Source organism: Syngnathus leptorhynchus, chromosome 18, assembly GCF_054491065.1.
Source record: "Syngnathus leptorhynchus isolate UIUO chromosome 18, UIUO_Slep, whole genome shotgun sequence".
Taxonomy (NCBI): Eukaryota; Metazoa; Chordata; class Actinopteri; order Syngnathiformes; family Syngnathidae; genus Syngnathus; species Syngnathus leptorhynchus.
This window is the reverse complement of record NC_141212.1, coordinates 7194616-7211171: the sequence shown is the minus strand read 5'-3', so window position 1 is coordinate 7211171 and position 16556 is coordinate 7194616. Positions and strand designations below refer to the sequence as shown.

Here is a 16556-nt window from a genome sequence, read left to right as displayed (position 1 = left end):
AATGAGGTTGGAACAACATGCAGTATTCAGATGTATGACTTTATTAAGCCAAATATGCAGTCCATCAACTTGTCAACCGGAATCTATGATATATGATATCAGGGGGCAACTTAAGTGAACTGTCATGAAAAAATATCAAAACTGAGTCTTCAGATAACCAAGTTACAGTATCATGAGGTGGTCAGTACCATCAAGGTGAAATAAAATAATTCCTCACTTTACTCAGACTGAGCAGTCCTAAGTAACCCAAAATATATTCTACACGGAAACATCAGCAAACATCACTGTTTAACATGGTCGTTTCTTTCAGCTGCACATTCTCGATTAATGTCGCAGTCTGTTGAATATGATGAAATTCGAACCATTATAAAGAGAAATGGAAGCCATGGTGTTGTTAAGCATTTCACAACCACCTCCTCATGTTTGAACATCTCCTTCAAACTGTGATTTTTAGGTTGTGTTGTTAGGACTCCCCCACCATGCTGCTGTTGGAGGCAAAGCTGACTTTGCTGGTACAGGTAAGCAGCACACTCTCACGAGCTGACCGTGGGCCCGTGCTCAAAGCCCTCGCTCTCCCTCACCAAGGCCCTCTCTAGGATGACTCGGCCCTCCTTGTATCGCTGACTTTCCTCTGTGGCAAATTCATACATCCAGCCCAGCTTGCTGTTGCAGTTTTTGCAGCTGACATCACGCACCATGTGTCTCCCCGTCAGCATGACCCTGTCTTGAACCTCACTGTGCTGTAGATTTACAACCTGGGCAGAGAGCAGAAAACATTCTACAATTTCAGAGCTGAATGCCCAAAACTATCAGATGGCAGCTCTGCCTCCACAAGGGAACACCTTGTTGAACAAAAAGGCCCGACCAGTAGCTCCAGTGAAGCGAGTGGAGATCAGCTCTGCTCGGTTGGTCAGAATAGTGTCACAGTTGGCACAGGAGAACAGGCAAATGCCTCCAATGTGGTCCAAGAAGATGCGTCCCATCGTGCACTTAATGAAACAAAAGGCAGGTAAGAAGATGCAACACACACACAGACACAGACACACACGAGCCATTCCTGGTTAATGCATTTTTTGAGTGACAAATTTCTAAATGGACAGTGGCTGTGAATCATATGAACACTTTCCTGACTTTTGCAGCTTGAATCATTTTTGCGAAATAATGCATTTAACGGCTACAACACCAGTAAAGATGAAAGATCCAAGAGGACATTTAAGGTTGAACGTTGAGTCTAGTTAGTCTAGGTCTGAATTGTAGCCGATAGCAGCTCGGGTATAACTAAGGTGACTGAACCGTATCAGCGAGTGTGTCATCCTTGACCACATGCGAGGGCGTCATGTTGATGTCCGAAAAAATAGATAAATAATATTACCTGTATGTTTACAGGCAGGCAACGACAAACGGGATGGACGTGCAACATTTCCTACCTTCCTTGCGTCAATGCAAGATATTTAAGGAAGAGATACGATTGAGTGAGCTTTTTGAAACGTTGATATCGATTTCGTTTTATGGTCAACAAAACCGACGTCAAAAAGGGAGGGAGGGAGTCACGAGGGCGTTTGTTGACGTCCTCCTTTTTTCTTCTTCGTTTCTGGCAGACGATGTGATGGACAATTTCTGCAGATTCATGAAACGGAGTTTCATGTTGACGCCGTCTTGTGGACAAGAGCTCCAACTGTAGTAAATACGTTCGTGCACGCAATTTAAATATATAAGTACACAAATAAAACTAATGTACGTTTGCACAAGCTAAAGATTAAAGCTAGTTTAAATTAAAAAAAACTTTTAAACTGCTCGTTATCAAAACATATGGAAAAATAAAATGTACTCTAAATTTTATGTGTAGACATACATACATAACTGTCTTAATTTTTGTGTTATATAAGTAAACTGGGTAGCACGTCCGCCTCAAAGTTAGAAGAGTGCGGGTTCGATTCCACCTCCGGCCCTCCCTGTGTGGAGTTTGCATGTTCTCCCCGAGCCCGCGTGGGTTTTCTCCGGGTGCTCCGGTTTCCTCCCACATCCCAAAAACACATGCTTGGTAGGCCGATTAAAGACTCTTAATTGTCCCTAGGTATGAGTGCTGCCATCACTGTTTGTGTGCAGCTTGAATAAAACATTGACTGCTCAAATGTTTTCTTTTATGTTCAATAAATTACTCAACTGGATTGCAAGTCTTTTATGTGTTTTATGTGCAAGTCTGCCCTAAACCCATTTGAAGCTTTTCATGCATGGTGGTCATTACAGTGGCAAACTCTTCAAAGGCTGCTTGAATTAATTATACCACTGGGCCATCTTGACTGTTATATTTTGCTATGCTCAGTGGATCAAACTCGAGTTTCCTGATCTCCAAGCCAAGTCTTATACCACTAGGCTATTTTGACTGGGAAGAAAAAAAAAATAAAAAATTGAAGGGACATGTCTAAACTAGTGGATACATGGAAACAACCATCTATCAAGACGTAATAGTCAAGTGGATAAAGTCTTTGTCTTGTATTCATGAGAACCAAGTTCGAGTCTCATGCGATGCTCATTTTAATTCTTAAAGGAAAATAGCATCAGGGTCGAACCTCCTTATACAATTTGGCTATTTTGGCTGGGGATTTTTTAAATTTATACTTGTGTTGTGTCTAGACTAACGCAAATGGGAAAAATGGACAAAACAACTGACAAAATGCAGGAAATTGTCAGCATACACCACATGAAGAAAAATGAAATAAAATTGGCAGTGGTTTGTGGAAATCTTACACTGCATTTCAACAAACCCCCCCTCCCAGAGAGTTTGTCAACTTGGTTTGAAATTGAAGACGCACGTGACATGTTCAAGTGCTATGCTTTATTGGTGATCAAGAATGAATTGATTTCATTTAACACAAGTGATTTCTTGTCTGCTTCAGTCAGGTCTCTCCATGGTCCATCAGGGTCCGTGCATAGCCATCTGCAACACACAAATGCTGAGAATTTCAATTTATTAATAATTATTTTTGATACAGCTATGACGTTGATTGGGTGAGAAAATGGGAAGTCTTCAAGCATTTTTGTTTCCAAGAATTCATTAGGGATGTTTTTTTTGTTACACATGTGCACACACGTGCACCCACACACGCACGCACGTGTGCACACACACACACATGCACAGATGCACACACAACACACACACACACACACACACACACACACACGCACACACCGTCAAAGCGGGAATTGAACTCATACTGCCTACACACAAGACAGGCGAGTGTACCCCTGCCTGTGATGTTTTTGTTTATTTTGAGTCATCAGTCAAGTGATTACGCTGAAATTTGAAACCCCCTCAAAACTCTCAATAACTGCCTCGTTTGCTCCGACCAAAAGTGATGACTGACTGTTCTTTTAAGATAAGATTTTGTTGCACTTTTATCATTGACGGATACAATGTTTTATTAAGAGTCTTAAAAGAGTTCTTTGACTTCAATGATGTCCTTTGAACAAGCGAGTCAGGCCCACCCCCTTGGCTGTATTTATGATACCTATCATCGACTATAGTCTTGTACAACTGATAATAGACATTTAGCGCCTTACTGCCTGATAGAGTCAACTCAGAAGAAGGACTTCAGGAGAGACGAACTATAAAAATAATTTTTGGAAAAAAAAGGGGGATTTTTGATGAAGATGATTCCACTGTTTGTTGTAGCCACCTTCCTCAAGTTCTCCTCATGGGCAACAGGTCTGTTAAAAAGAAAAAGACAAAAACATATATAGTCATAAAAATATATATTCTTTTTTTTTTTTTTTTTTTCTTTAGTAAATGGTCTGCCTTGTGATCAGATGCTCCAATCTCAGCAACCTCCACTGAACGGTATCAAGAGCACATTATGGTGTGTGTGTATGTAGTTCATGCATAATCAAAACTAATTTTGTCTCTTAAACAGTAAACAGTGTAAAGCCTGCAGACATAGCGGTTTTAGCCTCGATTGGACTGCACATGCACAGGTGACCTTTATTTATGATTTTCTTTTCATCATTATTATTATTATTTGATTGACGCGTATAAAACACTAACATTTTGTTTGCCTTCAGCACCGGGTTATACACTGTCGTATCAAAACTTCAAGGTGAATTTTCAACCTTTATACATTTTGCTTAGAAGATTTGTACTGATACTGAACAGTGATTGACCATTGTACCGAATTACACCTAACTCCCAAAAAAAACAGATTTTTATTTTTTTATGAGCATTTGTTTTTTTTCCCCTACTATCAGAATTGATGAGCATGTACAATCCTGCACTGATTGATACTTATTTGGAGGAAGCAGATATGACTGTATCTCAATTTGGGAGAGCCAGGTAAACCTGTTTCTCTAAAATCATATGACAATTGCTTTCAATTTTAAGTTGAAATGTTGTGCTTGTAGCACACTAGTGGAGCAAGCAGAAGAGGCATCGCTCTGTCTCCAGAACAATCAGGTATATTTGGGATCCAATCCAATGCAATTCATACTTCATCTAATGTGCATTTGAAAATGTCCATTCTGATTATTTCAATTTCAGGATTCTTGGAAGCTGGTGCTTCTTTTTGTGCATGTGGACCAGTTCTGTGCACGTGACCAACAGGAGGTGACGACCACAGCTATGCAATAATGTGAATCAAATTGGAAATCCAATTCCGAGATTGGTTAAGAATGTGACTTAACAATCAAAACCTTACACTGACACTGCATTCAAAGAGTCTGAATATAAATGACATTGAATTACACCTACTTGAATTAAGTTTAGTGTGTAACCAGCAACCTCAGGTTTCACAAGATTCAAGGACTTTTTTATCCATGCAGTGTATTTTCCAGTCACTAGTTCTTACTTTGATAGTCTTCAACAGTCGAGTCAGCACCTTTGGAGACATGAAGCAAGCCGTACCATAAAAACAGCTCATGTTGATGAGTGCTGAGAGATAAAGGAAAAGGATCACGGCGTCTCTGCGCACGTTGTGCTTGTTCTTACAGGTCGAGGCTGTTATCAGATCAGTGCGCGGTGAGGTGGACGCTGCTATACAGCTGCTGCATGCTCAGGTTTGCTTTACATGATATCTTCTATCTCATCTTCATGTTATCACCATCCTGATTTCTTCATTTTGTCTGATTGTCCAATTGTGCTCCAGCTGAAGCGGACTCTGGTCAGTGTTGCGTTATGGGATGGAGAGAGCTACACTTTCCAAAGCAAGTATGTGCTTAGCAAATGATTAAAAGCGAGTACACGCCTCGCGTATTTATTAGCATTTATTATATCTTTTCACAAGACAACACCAAATAAATGATTTTTACTTACAAAGATGCAGGGGTATTGTTATTGACCACGTCAATAACGAAAACTGTTTTGCCAAAATGACTCAACTCCTCCCATAGAGGCCATACATTTTGCTTCACTAATGTCCATCACTTTGGCCTCCAGGTGAACTTGTGTGGAGGAAGGGGGAGTCTGAAACACACACACATGACGCTTCCTGTGTAGGATCTCACAGTGAACTTTACACACCGGTACCGAGTGTTGGTTTTGTATGGGTTTCTGGGGACCCATGACCAGTCCTCAAAGTTCTCATCATGTGACCATCTTTGTCCTTGGTCGACATTGACACATACTGGTACCACATATTGTCTGCATGTGGTATATCTGGGTTTAGTTTTGTATACTTTTTCAACAGTTCGGTCGTCATTCTCTTGATTCGAGCGCGAGTTCCACTTTCCCCTTTGGGATCCTGGACACTCCATGTCATTTGCAAGCATGCTACAGCCACAGCACAGACAAGCACTCCTTTGAGTGCCATTTTCTGTTCAGTTCCACAAAGACACCTGAACCCCTAGGGGTCTAAATGGCCAGAGTTCTGAGTGTTTCACTGGTTTGAGACTGATGCCAAACTATAATTGACACCACCTTTATAGCCAGACTTCACCCTGACCAGGGCCTAGGAGCCAAGCACTCTCTGCACCTTACAGTGGCTGAGATGTATCCAGCTGGGTCTTTCTGTGATTTTAACAGCAGTGGGTGTGGCGAGTAGGGCTTGGAATGGTCCCTCCCACCATGGTTGGCCTAGTTTGTCCTTTTTGACGACCTGTATGTCATTCCAGTCTCCTGGCTTGGAGCGGTTGTTGACCTGTGGGGAAGAAAAATCAGGCGGCAGTAAATTTGCATTTGACACATTTTCCAGTTGGTTTTCATAAACCCTTCTGAAGTGGGGGTGATTCTCATAAAGAGTTAGGTTCCTGTGTGGATCATGCTTCACCCAAACAGGACATGCTTAAAAAAAATGTTTTCACTAAGATTCTAAACCAAAGGTAACTCATAGCTCATCCCTCCCCCCCTGTTGTCACATTAGTGACAGGTATGTGCTCACCTTCATTTCTGTTGTTGATCAAATCAGATTTCCTTTCATGCTAATTATGTATTTCCTATAAGGCATGTATGATCTGATGTATTTATTCTTATGGATAAATTCATTTCGCCTTCGAAGGTTCTGCCCAGGTTTGGAACAAAATCAAGGTGGAGAGGTCAGACTTTTAAAAGCCATGCTGACTCATGCCTTGCAGGTTTGTGTCTCTACCATCCTCTCTGTTTAGCTCTTTACTCAAGTACTACAAAACAGATGACTGTATAAATGTAGTTTTATTTGTAACATTTTTCAAGACAACAACGCAACTTTGCTGCAGCAAGTCACTTGCATGATTTGTTTCAGGCATCTCTGTATGAGCTCATGGCGAAGAAAAACTGGGACAGAGAAGACTTCAGTGTCATCGTGCAGGATAAACCTCTTGTCAGACACCTCACTTCTGCTAACGTGAGGACTTTCATTTCTGGGTTACTAAGCAACCATTGATTGATTGATTTCTATTGATTGCATGGAGGTATTCCCATTTGTTTTTTCTTGTGGAAAATTACACTAATGTTATTTTGTATGAAATTCCTTTCACCAAGTATTCTTTGCGTGTCCCAATGATCCTAGGAGCCATGTTGTCTGGGGCTTCATGCCCCTGATAGGGTCACCCATGGCAAAAGGGTCCTAGGTGAGGGGCCAGACAAAGCACGGCTCAAAAAGCCGTTTATGATGAAAAAGATATATGGACACAGATTTCCCTCGCCCGGACGCGGGTCACCGGGGCCCCCCTCTGGAGCCAGGCCTGGAGGTGGGGCTCGAAGGCGAGCGTCTGGTGGCCGGGCCGAAAATGAAACATGGGTCCCCCTTTCCATGGGCTCACCACCTGTGGGAGGGGCCAAAGGGGTCGGGGGCATTGTGAGCTGGGCGGCGGCCAAAGGCAGGGACCTTGGCGGTCCGATACCCGGCTGCAGAAGCTGGCTCTTGGGACATGGAATGTCACCTCTCTGGCTGGAAAGGAGCTCGAGCTGGTGTGCGAGGCAGAAAAGGTCCGACTAGATATAGTCGGACTTGCCTCCACACACAGTTTGGGTTCCGGTACAAGCCCTCTCGAGAGGGGCTGGACTCTCAAACACCATGGAGTTGCCCACGGTGAGAGACGTCGAGTAGGTGTGTATACCTTATTGCCCCCCAGCTGGGCGCCTGCACATTGGGGTTCACCCCAGTGAACGAGATGGTAGTCTCCCTCCGCCTTTGGGGTTCTGACTGTTGTTTGTGTCTATGCACCAAACAGCAGCTCAGAGTACCCACCCTTTTTGGAGTCCCTGGAAGAAGTGCTGGAGAGCGCTCCTTCTGGGGACTCCATGGACTCCACTCCTGGGTGACTTCAATGCTCAGGTGGGCAATGACAGTGAGACCTGGAAGGGCGTCATTGGGAGGAACGCCCCCCCCCCCCGATCTGAACCCGAGCAGTGTTCTATTATTGGAATTCTGTGCTTGACACGAATTGTCAATAATGAACACCATGTTCAAGCATAAGGGTGTCCACTTGGCACCAGGACACCCTAGGCCGCGGTTCAATGATCGACTTTGTAGTCATGTCATCGGATTTGAACGTGACATTTTGTGACAAGCACTTATAGTACCACAATGTTCATTGCTGTCCTCGGTGCAGAGCGGGAAGCCTCTCTCTGAGTCACAAGCATCCCATGGAACTGATAAACTGATGGTGCAGTTGTGGACAAACCTGGTGAGGCCTAACGCAAATGTCAGCGATGCGCCTTCGATCCGGCCACACTCAGCCACTGTCAAACGTGTCTTTCAGTTGCAGCCTGCAAGCAACAAACAGAACACCGATGACAATGGAAACATCATTACGTTGCAATGTCCAACAATCGTGAGTACATGTTGGCTTGGGGTTTTATATAGTCGGCATCCACACTTAGACTTTTGATTAGTCAGGTAAAATGTATTGCAAATGACTGTCCTCATTTTCTCCCTCCCTTAAAGGACCGTCCCTTCCTGAGGACAGAGGGGAACTCTCCTACAAATGACAGCGGCAATGCTTCTCCTCTCATGTCTCCTGTAAGTCGCCTTTTGTGTTATTTGAAGCCAAATGGGAGTTGATGAGGCAGCGTTGTGTGCCTTTTGTTTGGTTCTCACTCTGGATGTGATGCGTGTGTGCGCCCAGGATATGGGCACAGCCATGCATTGTGAAGACATCGGCCCTTCCGTCTCTACACCCAACTCTGGTAAGCGGGTGAAATGTTAATTTTATCTCGGCTGCTTAATTGTCTCGAATTGTAGTAACCGTGGCTCTTTGTGTTTTATCAGTGCATGAGCTAAGGCCAGGCGATATACGGGTGGTGGCTGCGGTTGGAGACTCCCTGACAGTGAGTAAGCCTCAGTGACAAAAATGATGACGATGGAAAATATTTGACATTTTTGATATTTTGATAAACTATCGACGACGCTGTTTATTTATGGTTGTCAATGAGTGCTGATAAGAATGGAAGGAACGATTTAGTTAAATGTAATCTTTTTTTTTTGTGCTAGGCAGGGAATGGAATAGCATCCAGCCCAACAAATGTTCTGGATGTCCTGACACAATATCGAGGTTTATCTTGGAGGTGCCTTACTCTTGACTGCTTGAATCAACATTTTTCAAATTCATCTTTTTAGTCTGCCAATTAACATGTTTCAATCTTTTGTCCAGTGTTGGTGGAGACAAAAACCTCACAACCGTAACAACTCTGCCCAGTGAGTGCATTGATGGTTCTTAACTTGCATTGGACATCAAGCTGTATTAAAACTTTTCTATTTTGCTGTAATAGATATATTAAAGCATTTTAATGCCAATGTGACGGGGTTCTCTGTTGGCCGGGGGAAACAATACACACCTCAGGCTTTTCTCAACCAGGCTGTCGCTGGAGCAAAAAGCAAGTAAGTCCTCCCTGACTTGTTCGGTAGCTTTAGCTTCATTATTTGGCACTTTATACTTATCAATTACATTGTTGAATGTGCTTTTTTTCTAACCGTTCTTGTCTTTAAAAAAAAAATTGTATTAAATAGGGACGTGCCATCTCAAGTGCGCATCCTTGTGGCGCGGATGAAGAATGACTCCGTAAGTACACGACGAGTCGGTCTTACTGCTGTATAAATTGTAGTACAATTAAAAACGGCTAACATTTATTACGCTTTTTATATATGCTTCCCATGCAGAGCCTCAACTTCAAATCCGACTGGAAAGTGATAACTGTGTTTGTAGGTGGAAATGACATCTGTGACTACTGCTACAATTCTGTGAGTACCTTCTCTCAAAGAAGACCAAAAAAAGCACATACAAACATGCAAAAGCTTCACTATTTGTCATTTACAGCTCTTCTTCTCTGTGGAAAATTATGTCAAAAATGTCAGAGAAAGCCTGGATTATCTACACAAAGAGGTAAACTAGACACAGCGCCGCTGCAGTTTCAGTGCACGTTTTGACGGCAAGCATCTCCTGCAGGTGCCACGAGCTCTTGTCAACTTAATCGAACCCCTGGACATTATCCCCTTGAGAAAAATGCACATGGACGCCTCATTGAAATGCCCTACCTGGCTAGTCAAGTGAGTATCACAGCACCAGTATAGTTCAGAGCCACACTAGCTTCACCGTCACCATGACGACCACCAATCATCTTATTAGTGTGAAGGCGAAGGCCTTCACACTATTGTTATTAGTGTGAAGGCGAAGGCCTTCACACTATTGTTATTAGTGTGAAGGCGAAGGCCTTCACACTATTGTTATTCTACTTTATTAGTGTGAAGGCATTATTCATTTAGTTATTCATTTAATTTTAAGTTAAAAACATCATTTTACCGTTTTAACGGCATTTACCGTTTTTATTTCTTGTTTAATATCATCATTCCACCGCAGCAACACTAAGCCGCTGTTTAGCTCAGTAAGAAGTCAATGGTCCTTTGAATACGAGCCACGCGAGCGAGTTCGAGTCCCGCTTGGCCATAATTTTTTTATTCATTAATTTTTCATTCATTCAATTTTAACACATTTTAATAATTATTTTCATCATTCATTTAGTTATTCATTTAATTTTAAGTTAAAAACATCATTTTACCGTTTTAACGGCATGTACCATTTTTATTTCTCGTTTAATAGCATCATTCCACCAGTGCAGCACTAAGTCGCTGTTTAGCTCAGTAAGAAGACAATGGCGCTTTGAACACGAGTCACTTCCGCGAGCGAGTTCGATCCCGGTTGGCGATAATTTTTTTATTCATTAATTTTTCATTCATTCAATTTTAACACATTTTAATAATTATTTTCATCATCATCAATGCCGTGCCATTTTTATTTTATTTAATCATCAATTTACCATTTGTATGTCATTTAATCATCATTTTGAGTCCCACAATAGTGTGAAGTGCCTTCGCCTTCACACGCAATTTCTCCAGAATTTGCCAATTCTAGTTTGTATTATTATTCCTGTATCTGTCCCTTTGCAGTTTTCTGTGCCCTTGTGTTATCTTACCAAAGTCCACCTCAACCTCAATGGAAAAACTGGAGCAACTAAACCGTCAATATCAGGTAACATGGAGCAGAGAGCCAAACTGCAACATTAACTACAATGTGTTTCTCCGACTAACAGCTGATGCTGAACGAACTGGTGGAGTCCAAGCGTTACGACACCCGGCCGGACTTCACTGTGGTCATTCAGCCTTTTTTCAGAGAAATTATGGTTCCCATACTACCAGTCAGTACTACTGCAAATATTGTGAAGATTGCATGATTAAAATTAGGCCTCAGTTAAACGCTCATGTTTACCTCTCACAGGACGGCCGCCCCGATCGCTCGTACTTCAGTGCCGACTGTTTCCACTTGAGTCAGAAGGCCCACACTCAGATGGCTCGCTCCTTGTGGAACAACATGGTAGCAATCAAACTGACCATATCTTCTATAATGTGCACATTTGAATGCATTTAGCAATGTCTGTGTATATTTTATTGTATCCAGAATGGCTTTAATATACCAATACTGAAATATGTAAATACTGTTCCTCTCGCTTTTGATTTGTTTTTCCAGCTGGAACCACTAGGAAATAAAACATCCTTTCAGGATTTTCGCAAAGATATAGAACTGAAATGTCCCTCAAAGGTAGGCCAGATTAAGCCAGGCTATGAGATTTATTTTCTCACGTGCCTTGTTTCAATTAAGGTTAGGAAACTAAGATTACTGACTAAATTACTAAAACCAATTGACAGAAACAAATAAAGTGGATTCATTCTCTGTCCGTTAGCTTCTCCAAATAACACAGCGCTAGTGTGTGATCAAATTGTTTGTTCTCAGACTTCCCCATTCATCCGCACCTATCGCAACAGCAACTACACATATGCTGCTCCTCCACCAACACCAGCGCCTAATACAGTAAGCAATAATTAATGGAAATTTTAATAAACAGCTTCAATGCAGAAGTTCTAAACATTTGAAGGTTAATAACGACTATTGCTTTGGTCTTTAGAACTGGGGAAGTGATTTCTCCTGTGTGGACCTTGCTCCATCTCCCTCTGTGCCAACATCAGGTGAGCTATACGGCGTGAAATGATATCAGTCAATATGTGATAATAGGGTAACCGCTACCAGGAAATACTCATTAAATTAAAGAGGACATTCAACATTCTATTGTGTTTATAGTTCACAAGCTCAGACCAGTGGACATCAAGGTGGTGGCAGCAGTGGGAGACTCTACAACAGTTGGTATCCTGATTATACTTGAAAATTTCAGTTAAAAGAACACGGTATCCAAGAGTAGAAGTGAATAAATTACTGCCAACAGTATCAATAAACGTAATAACCTCAGCAATTACTTGTTATTGAGCTAGCAAAGACTCTCATAAATTTGTTATCAGCTCACACTTTATCAGTCCCTTTTATTGTCAAACATTTCTGCACAGGCTGGCACGGGCGCTAAAGCCAAGAATCTGTTGGAGCTCAGTCAGGAATATAAAGGCGTGTCATGGAGGTAGAGTAAACCAAATCATCAATGCTGAAAGACAGCTTAGAACTGACGACTGCGTGTTGTTGTTCACCCGCAGCATTGGAGGAGACAGTACACTGGACACCGTAACAACACTACCAAGTATGTTGATCCATAAGAACGGACTAGAACGTCTTCTTGAAGAAGACACTACATCGATACAAGTCTTCTAACCACTCTGTCCTTTCATTTCACAAATTATTCTTAACATCCTCACAGACATCCTAAGAAAGTTCAACCCAGCCCTTAAAGGCTTCTCTAAAGGTCAAGGTTCAAGACAGAAGGGCTTCAACATGGCCGCAACAGGAGCCAAAACCTCGTATGTGACGATATTTACTTCTCTTTAACCGAGTTCTTAAAGGTGCATTCAGGAACCTGTGAAGAATCAGACTAAAGTGTGCCGTCGTACCTTTAAGGTTGTAGTCGCCTTAGCTCATTTGTACATCTGGCCTGTCACAGGGACATCCAAATGCAAATCCAAGTTCTAATAAAGGCCATGCGAGAACACAAGGTGAGAACTCATCACAAGCTGTCTTACATTCATAAGTTGTTATGGTGCTCCAATCGTTTGTGGGCATACAGGAGGTGAACTTTGACAAGGACTGGAAACTTCTCACAATATTTGTAGGGGGGAACGACCTTTGCCATTACTGCACTGACCAAGTAAGTGTTGAAGGAAACTGCTAATTAACACTATTTGCCTTCTAAAAATATACAAAACTATTGTCCACAGATTAAAATAAACTATGAAACAGTTGCTAACCAAAACAACAGCACCTACCGAGGCACACTGACAGTCTCTTAGATCACGTAATGTTGCTAATAAATGTGACTTGTAGTAACAAACGTGGGTGTTTTCTGCAGAACAATCTGTCGCCAAGTAATTACAGTCACAATCTAATGCTCGCATTGGACAAACTTTACCAAGAGGTGAGCAGCATGAATTCAACAATTCCACTCATCTGCTGTCCTGGTGTTTCCAAACACGCTTACTTTTGTGCCTGTGCAGGTACCCAGGCTGTTGGTCAATCTAGTGGAGATAATGCAAATGGACACATTAAAGCAAGTCAAGAAAAACACTCTGGGATGCTCCTTGCTGCAGAGGTTTGTTTTGAACATTTACAGTCAGATTATTTTTCATTGAACAGCAAATAGTGTTTTTCTATTTTCACTTTTTTTTTTTTGCAGAACAACCTGTCCTTGTGTTATCAACCCAACTGAAAACTCCCCAGAGATAAACGAAATGAAACAAATCAATCTTGAATACCAGGTACTACATGAAAACTGCAGCCCCGCTCGACTCCTTAAAAACACTCATTGCTATTGTTTCACACCCCGCCCCCCCCCATAGGCCGAGATCCATAATCTTATTTCTGGATCTCGTTATGATGGGAAAGAAGATTTTGCTGTTGTTCTTCAGCCATTTTTACACAATTTCTTCATCCCTTATATAGGCGTAAGTAAATGAAAAAAAACAACAACTAATGAGAATCAATTCAAATTGTACATGTGACTGGCGTTGTTTTCTAAGGAAGGGGAGGCAGACACCACTTTCTTTTCTGTGGACTGTTTTCAAATCAGTGAGCGAACTCATGCAGAGATGGCTATCGCGCTGTGGAATAACATGGTGAGTAATCCAGTCATCCACTTTCTTTTGTTCTAAGGCCGCTTGGTGGCGCATTGGTTAGCACGTCCAGTTAAGAGGGTGCGGATTCAATTCCACCTACGGCCCTCCCTGTGTGAAGTTTGCATGTTCTCCCCATGCCCGCATGGGTTTTCTCTGGGGACTCTGGTTTCCTCCCACATCCCAATGACATGCTTGGTTGGCCGATTGAGCACTCCATATTCCCCCTAGGTGTGAGTGTGGATGGTTGTTTGTCTCTGCGATTGGCTGGCAACCAGCTTGATGACGACTATGATAGGCTCTATCACACCCACGACCCCCGTGGGGACAAAGCGGGACAGAAAATGGATGGATGGATGGAATTTTGTTCTAAATGTATGTTTTTTTTGTTTTTTTACAGTTGGAGCCTGTAGGTAGGAAACAAGCTTACAACAACTTCACATATGACCGCTCCAAGATTCACTGTCCCACTGAGGTACTGTATGAGCGCAAAGAGTGTCCAAGCAAAATCAGATTGCATAGATCAGATCAATTCTGATAGCAATAGATAAAGGCTGAAAACATTGATTACATCGCATATCACATAACAGGAAACGGTATGACCTAAGAATAAAAGGTGTATAAAGCAATAACGTTTCACTGTAAAAGCCATGTAATACATTCAAAATGGTGCCGTGTGCAAAATACTATTATAGTGGCAATAGATTACATAATAGAAAGTTAAGATCAAGACTTTCAGTAAGGGGAAAAAGTTGGAGCTGCATTTAAATTTATTTGGTGTTGGATTTTTTTTTTTTTAAGTTGTACTTGATTGATAAAATGTGTAATTAGTTTGACAGTAAAATTAAACTGGGAGTGGCATTAAAAAGTTAGAAGCCTTGTCCTGATGAATCGTTCAATATTTGCCCAACTGCTGCTTTCTGATTAATTAAGCAAATTGAGGTGAGTTTGCTTTTAAGTGGTTATAATTCAAGTTGATGCTTCCAAATCATTAAAAACTTGTGCCACTTGTATCGCAAGGCATCACCCAATATAATTCTGCCATTAATGTTCTGCATTAAAAAAAAAATTCCAGTCTAGTGCACTTTTTTAATGCCACAGTTTCCCAATCGCCAAATTTAAGGTTTACATTATTTCCCCAACAGGCTAGTCCCTTCATCTTCACCAAAGTCAACAGCGCGTCTCGTCCAACTTGGACAACGACGACCGCCACCTCCCATCCCACAACCTCACCAAGCAGTACGGCAACCGCGTTTGTGCCCCTGTGTGCAACCCCCCAGCCAGTGTGGCTTCCAGTTGTAGTGGGAGTTGTCAGCTTACTGGTGGGTATCACTTCTGCCTGGTTTGCGTGCTCCTTCATACTAGCTAATAGACGCAAGACAGAGTTCCCGGTAGAATTGAAAATGGCAGCATTGTAATGCAATTGAACACTATTCGAATTGTGATAAGCAGGACATGCACTCGCTACAAATTATCACGCCCCCAGTCTAACTCTCTGCTGCTATATTTTAAAGCACTGACTCTAAACTACTCTGCTGCGAGAGCTCATGAACTAAAATGAATAAATGCATAATCTATAATATGAATTGTTGAAATCTTTTGAATGCATTTTTCCTTAGTTTATCATTGACTTGATATTTAAGTGTTTTATATTTTGTATGCTTAATGTACAGTGTTAATAAAAACTCTATGTAACTTACTGCATTTTTTTGTAATTTCAATGTTTGTTCTATGGGTGAAAAAAAAAACATTTTTCCATCACGTGTTACACGGATCACATTGGTTTGCCTAGAACAGGAATCTACGGAACTACGACTTGACTGTATACTTAGTGCTGGTGAAAAACGCAGAATATAGGTTCTTTGGTCGAACTACCGTAAATTTTGGACTATAAGCCGCTACTTTTTTCTCAAATTTTGAACCCTGCGGTTTACAGTCCGGTGTGGCTTATATATGTTTTTTTTCCGCGACTTATACATTCATAAAAAGGCTATTGTGCTGTTATGTTGATAAACGTTATGCGTCCCTAAATAATCATCTCTTTCCTGACAATCATCTTTGTGTATATATTCTCTTACAAATGTGAATGAAATATTAAAAACCTTACGCGATCATGCGACGAATTTACATGCATATTCCAATTGGACACTGAGGAGGAATATTTTGCTGGTTTCAGTGGACAGGAGGAAGAGAAAGACGGCTCTCAGTGACTTTGTTGACTGATATGTTTTTTTTGGGGTTTTTTTTTTTTAACCCGCCTAGTTAGTGCTGTTAATTCCGCTATTAAAACTTTAGCCCAGCTAGTGCTTTTACTTACGTGTTTACAACGAAATGTCAATGTGATTAAAACTTTAAAGGCTTTCCGTGTACTGTCTTTCTTTGTAAATAACTTGTGCGCATGTGCGGTTTATAGTCCAGTGCGGCTTATATAAGTATAAAACCCCCAAAAAAATCACGAATTTTAGCTGATGCGTTTTATAGTCTGGTGTGGCTTATAACCCAAAATTTACGGTATATATAGTCCCACTATAAACAGATGGATTTCTGTCAGTCCAT

The 16556-nt window shown here is 41.6% G+C and overlaps 2 protein-coding genes across 5 annotated transcripts; one reads left to right on the top strand and one right to left on the bottom strand.

Moving 5' to 3' along the window:
- Positions 1–20: 20 nt before the first annotated feature.
- LOC147042701 (protein yippee-like 5) lies at positions 21–1597 on the bottom strand. 3 transcript variants are annotated; one of them, XM_085938436.1, is made up of 3 exons: positions 1373–1597; positions 843–989; positions 21–755 (listed from the first exon to the last, which is right to left on the bottom strand). In XM_085938436.1, the coding sequence occupies exons 1-3, from the start codon at positions 1418–1420 to the stop codon at positions 534–536; spliced, it is 417 nt and encodes a 138-aa protein (XP_085794562.1). In that variant the 5' UTR covers positions 1421–1597; the 3' UTR covers positions 21–533. The 3 variants fall into 3 exon arrangements, with proteins under 3 accessions (XP_085794562.1, XP_085794563.1, XP_085794561.1); XM_085938437.1 differs by having other exon boundaries at positions 1428–1593; XM_085938435.1 differs by having other exon boundaries at positions 843–1597.
- Positions 1598–3167: 1570 nt separating this feature from the next.
- Positions 3168–16260, top strand: LOC147042700 (phospholipase B1, membrane-associated-like). 2 transcript variants are annotated; one of them, XM_085938427.1, is made up of 42 exons: positions 3168–3706; positions 3785–3838; positions 3912–3972; positions 4060–4094; positions 4243–4327; positions 4396–4447; positions 4532–4597; positions 4981–5046; positions 5136–5197; positions 6483–6558; positions 6705–6806; positions 8017–8091; positions 8167–8238; positions 8352–8426; positions 8533–8593; positions 8676–8734; positions 8898–8971; positions 9058–9101; positions 9176–9284; positions 9414–9465; positions 9564–9644; positions 9721–9786; positions 9850–9950; positions 10848–10929; positions 10991–11095; positions 11176–11271; positions 11425–11496; positions 11689–11766; positions 11861–11921; positions 12034–12092; positions 12294–12361; positions 12435–12478; positions 12596–12695; positions 12836–12887; positions 12959–13039; positions 13241–13306; positions 13386–13480; positions 13565–13646; positions 13728–13832; positions 13908–14003; positions 14401–14475; positions 15146–16260. In XM_085938427.1, exons 1-42 carry the CDS (start codon positions 3646–3648, stop codon positions 15416–15418), a joined length of 3279 nt encoding a protein of 1092 aa, XP_085794553.1. In that variant the 5' UTR covers positions 3168–3645; the 3' UTR covers positions 15419–16260. The 2 variants fall into 2 exon arrangements, with proteins under 2 accessions (XP_085794553.1, XP_085794554.1); XM_085938428.1 differs by lacking the exon at positions 4060–4094.
- The last annotated feature ends 296 nt before the right edge of the window (positions 16261–16556 follow it).

Excerpts from the sequence above, each read along its gene's own strand:
- LOC147042700 (XM_085938427.1), top strand. The coding sequence starts at position 3,646 with ATGAAGATGATTCCACTGTTTGTTGTAGCCACCTTCCTCAAGTTCTCC. Across the intron at positions 4,598-4,980 it reads GTGCACGTGACCAACAGGAG|GTCGAGGCTGTTATCAGATC; the intron begins GTGACGACCACA and ends TTGTTCTTACAG. Across the intron at positions 14,476-15,145 it reads AGATTCACTGTCCCACTGAG|GCTAGTCCCTTCATCTTCAC; the intron begins GTACTGTATGAG and ends TTTCCCCAACAG.
- LOC147042701 (XM_085938435.1), bottom strand. The coding sequence starts at position 1,055 with ATGGCTCGTGTGTGTCTGTGTCTGTGTGTGTGTTGCATCTTCTTACCT. Across the intron at positions 756-842 it reads GGGCCTTTTTGTTCAACAAG|GTTGTAAATCTACAGCACAG; the intron begins GTGTTCCCTTGT and ends CTCTCTGCCCAG.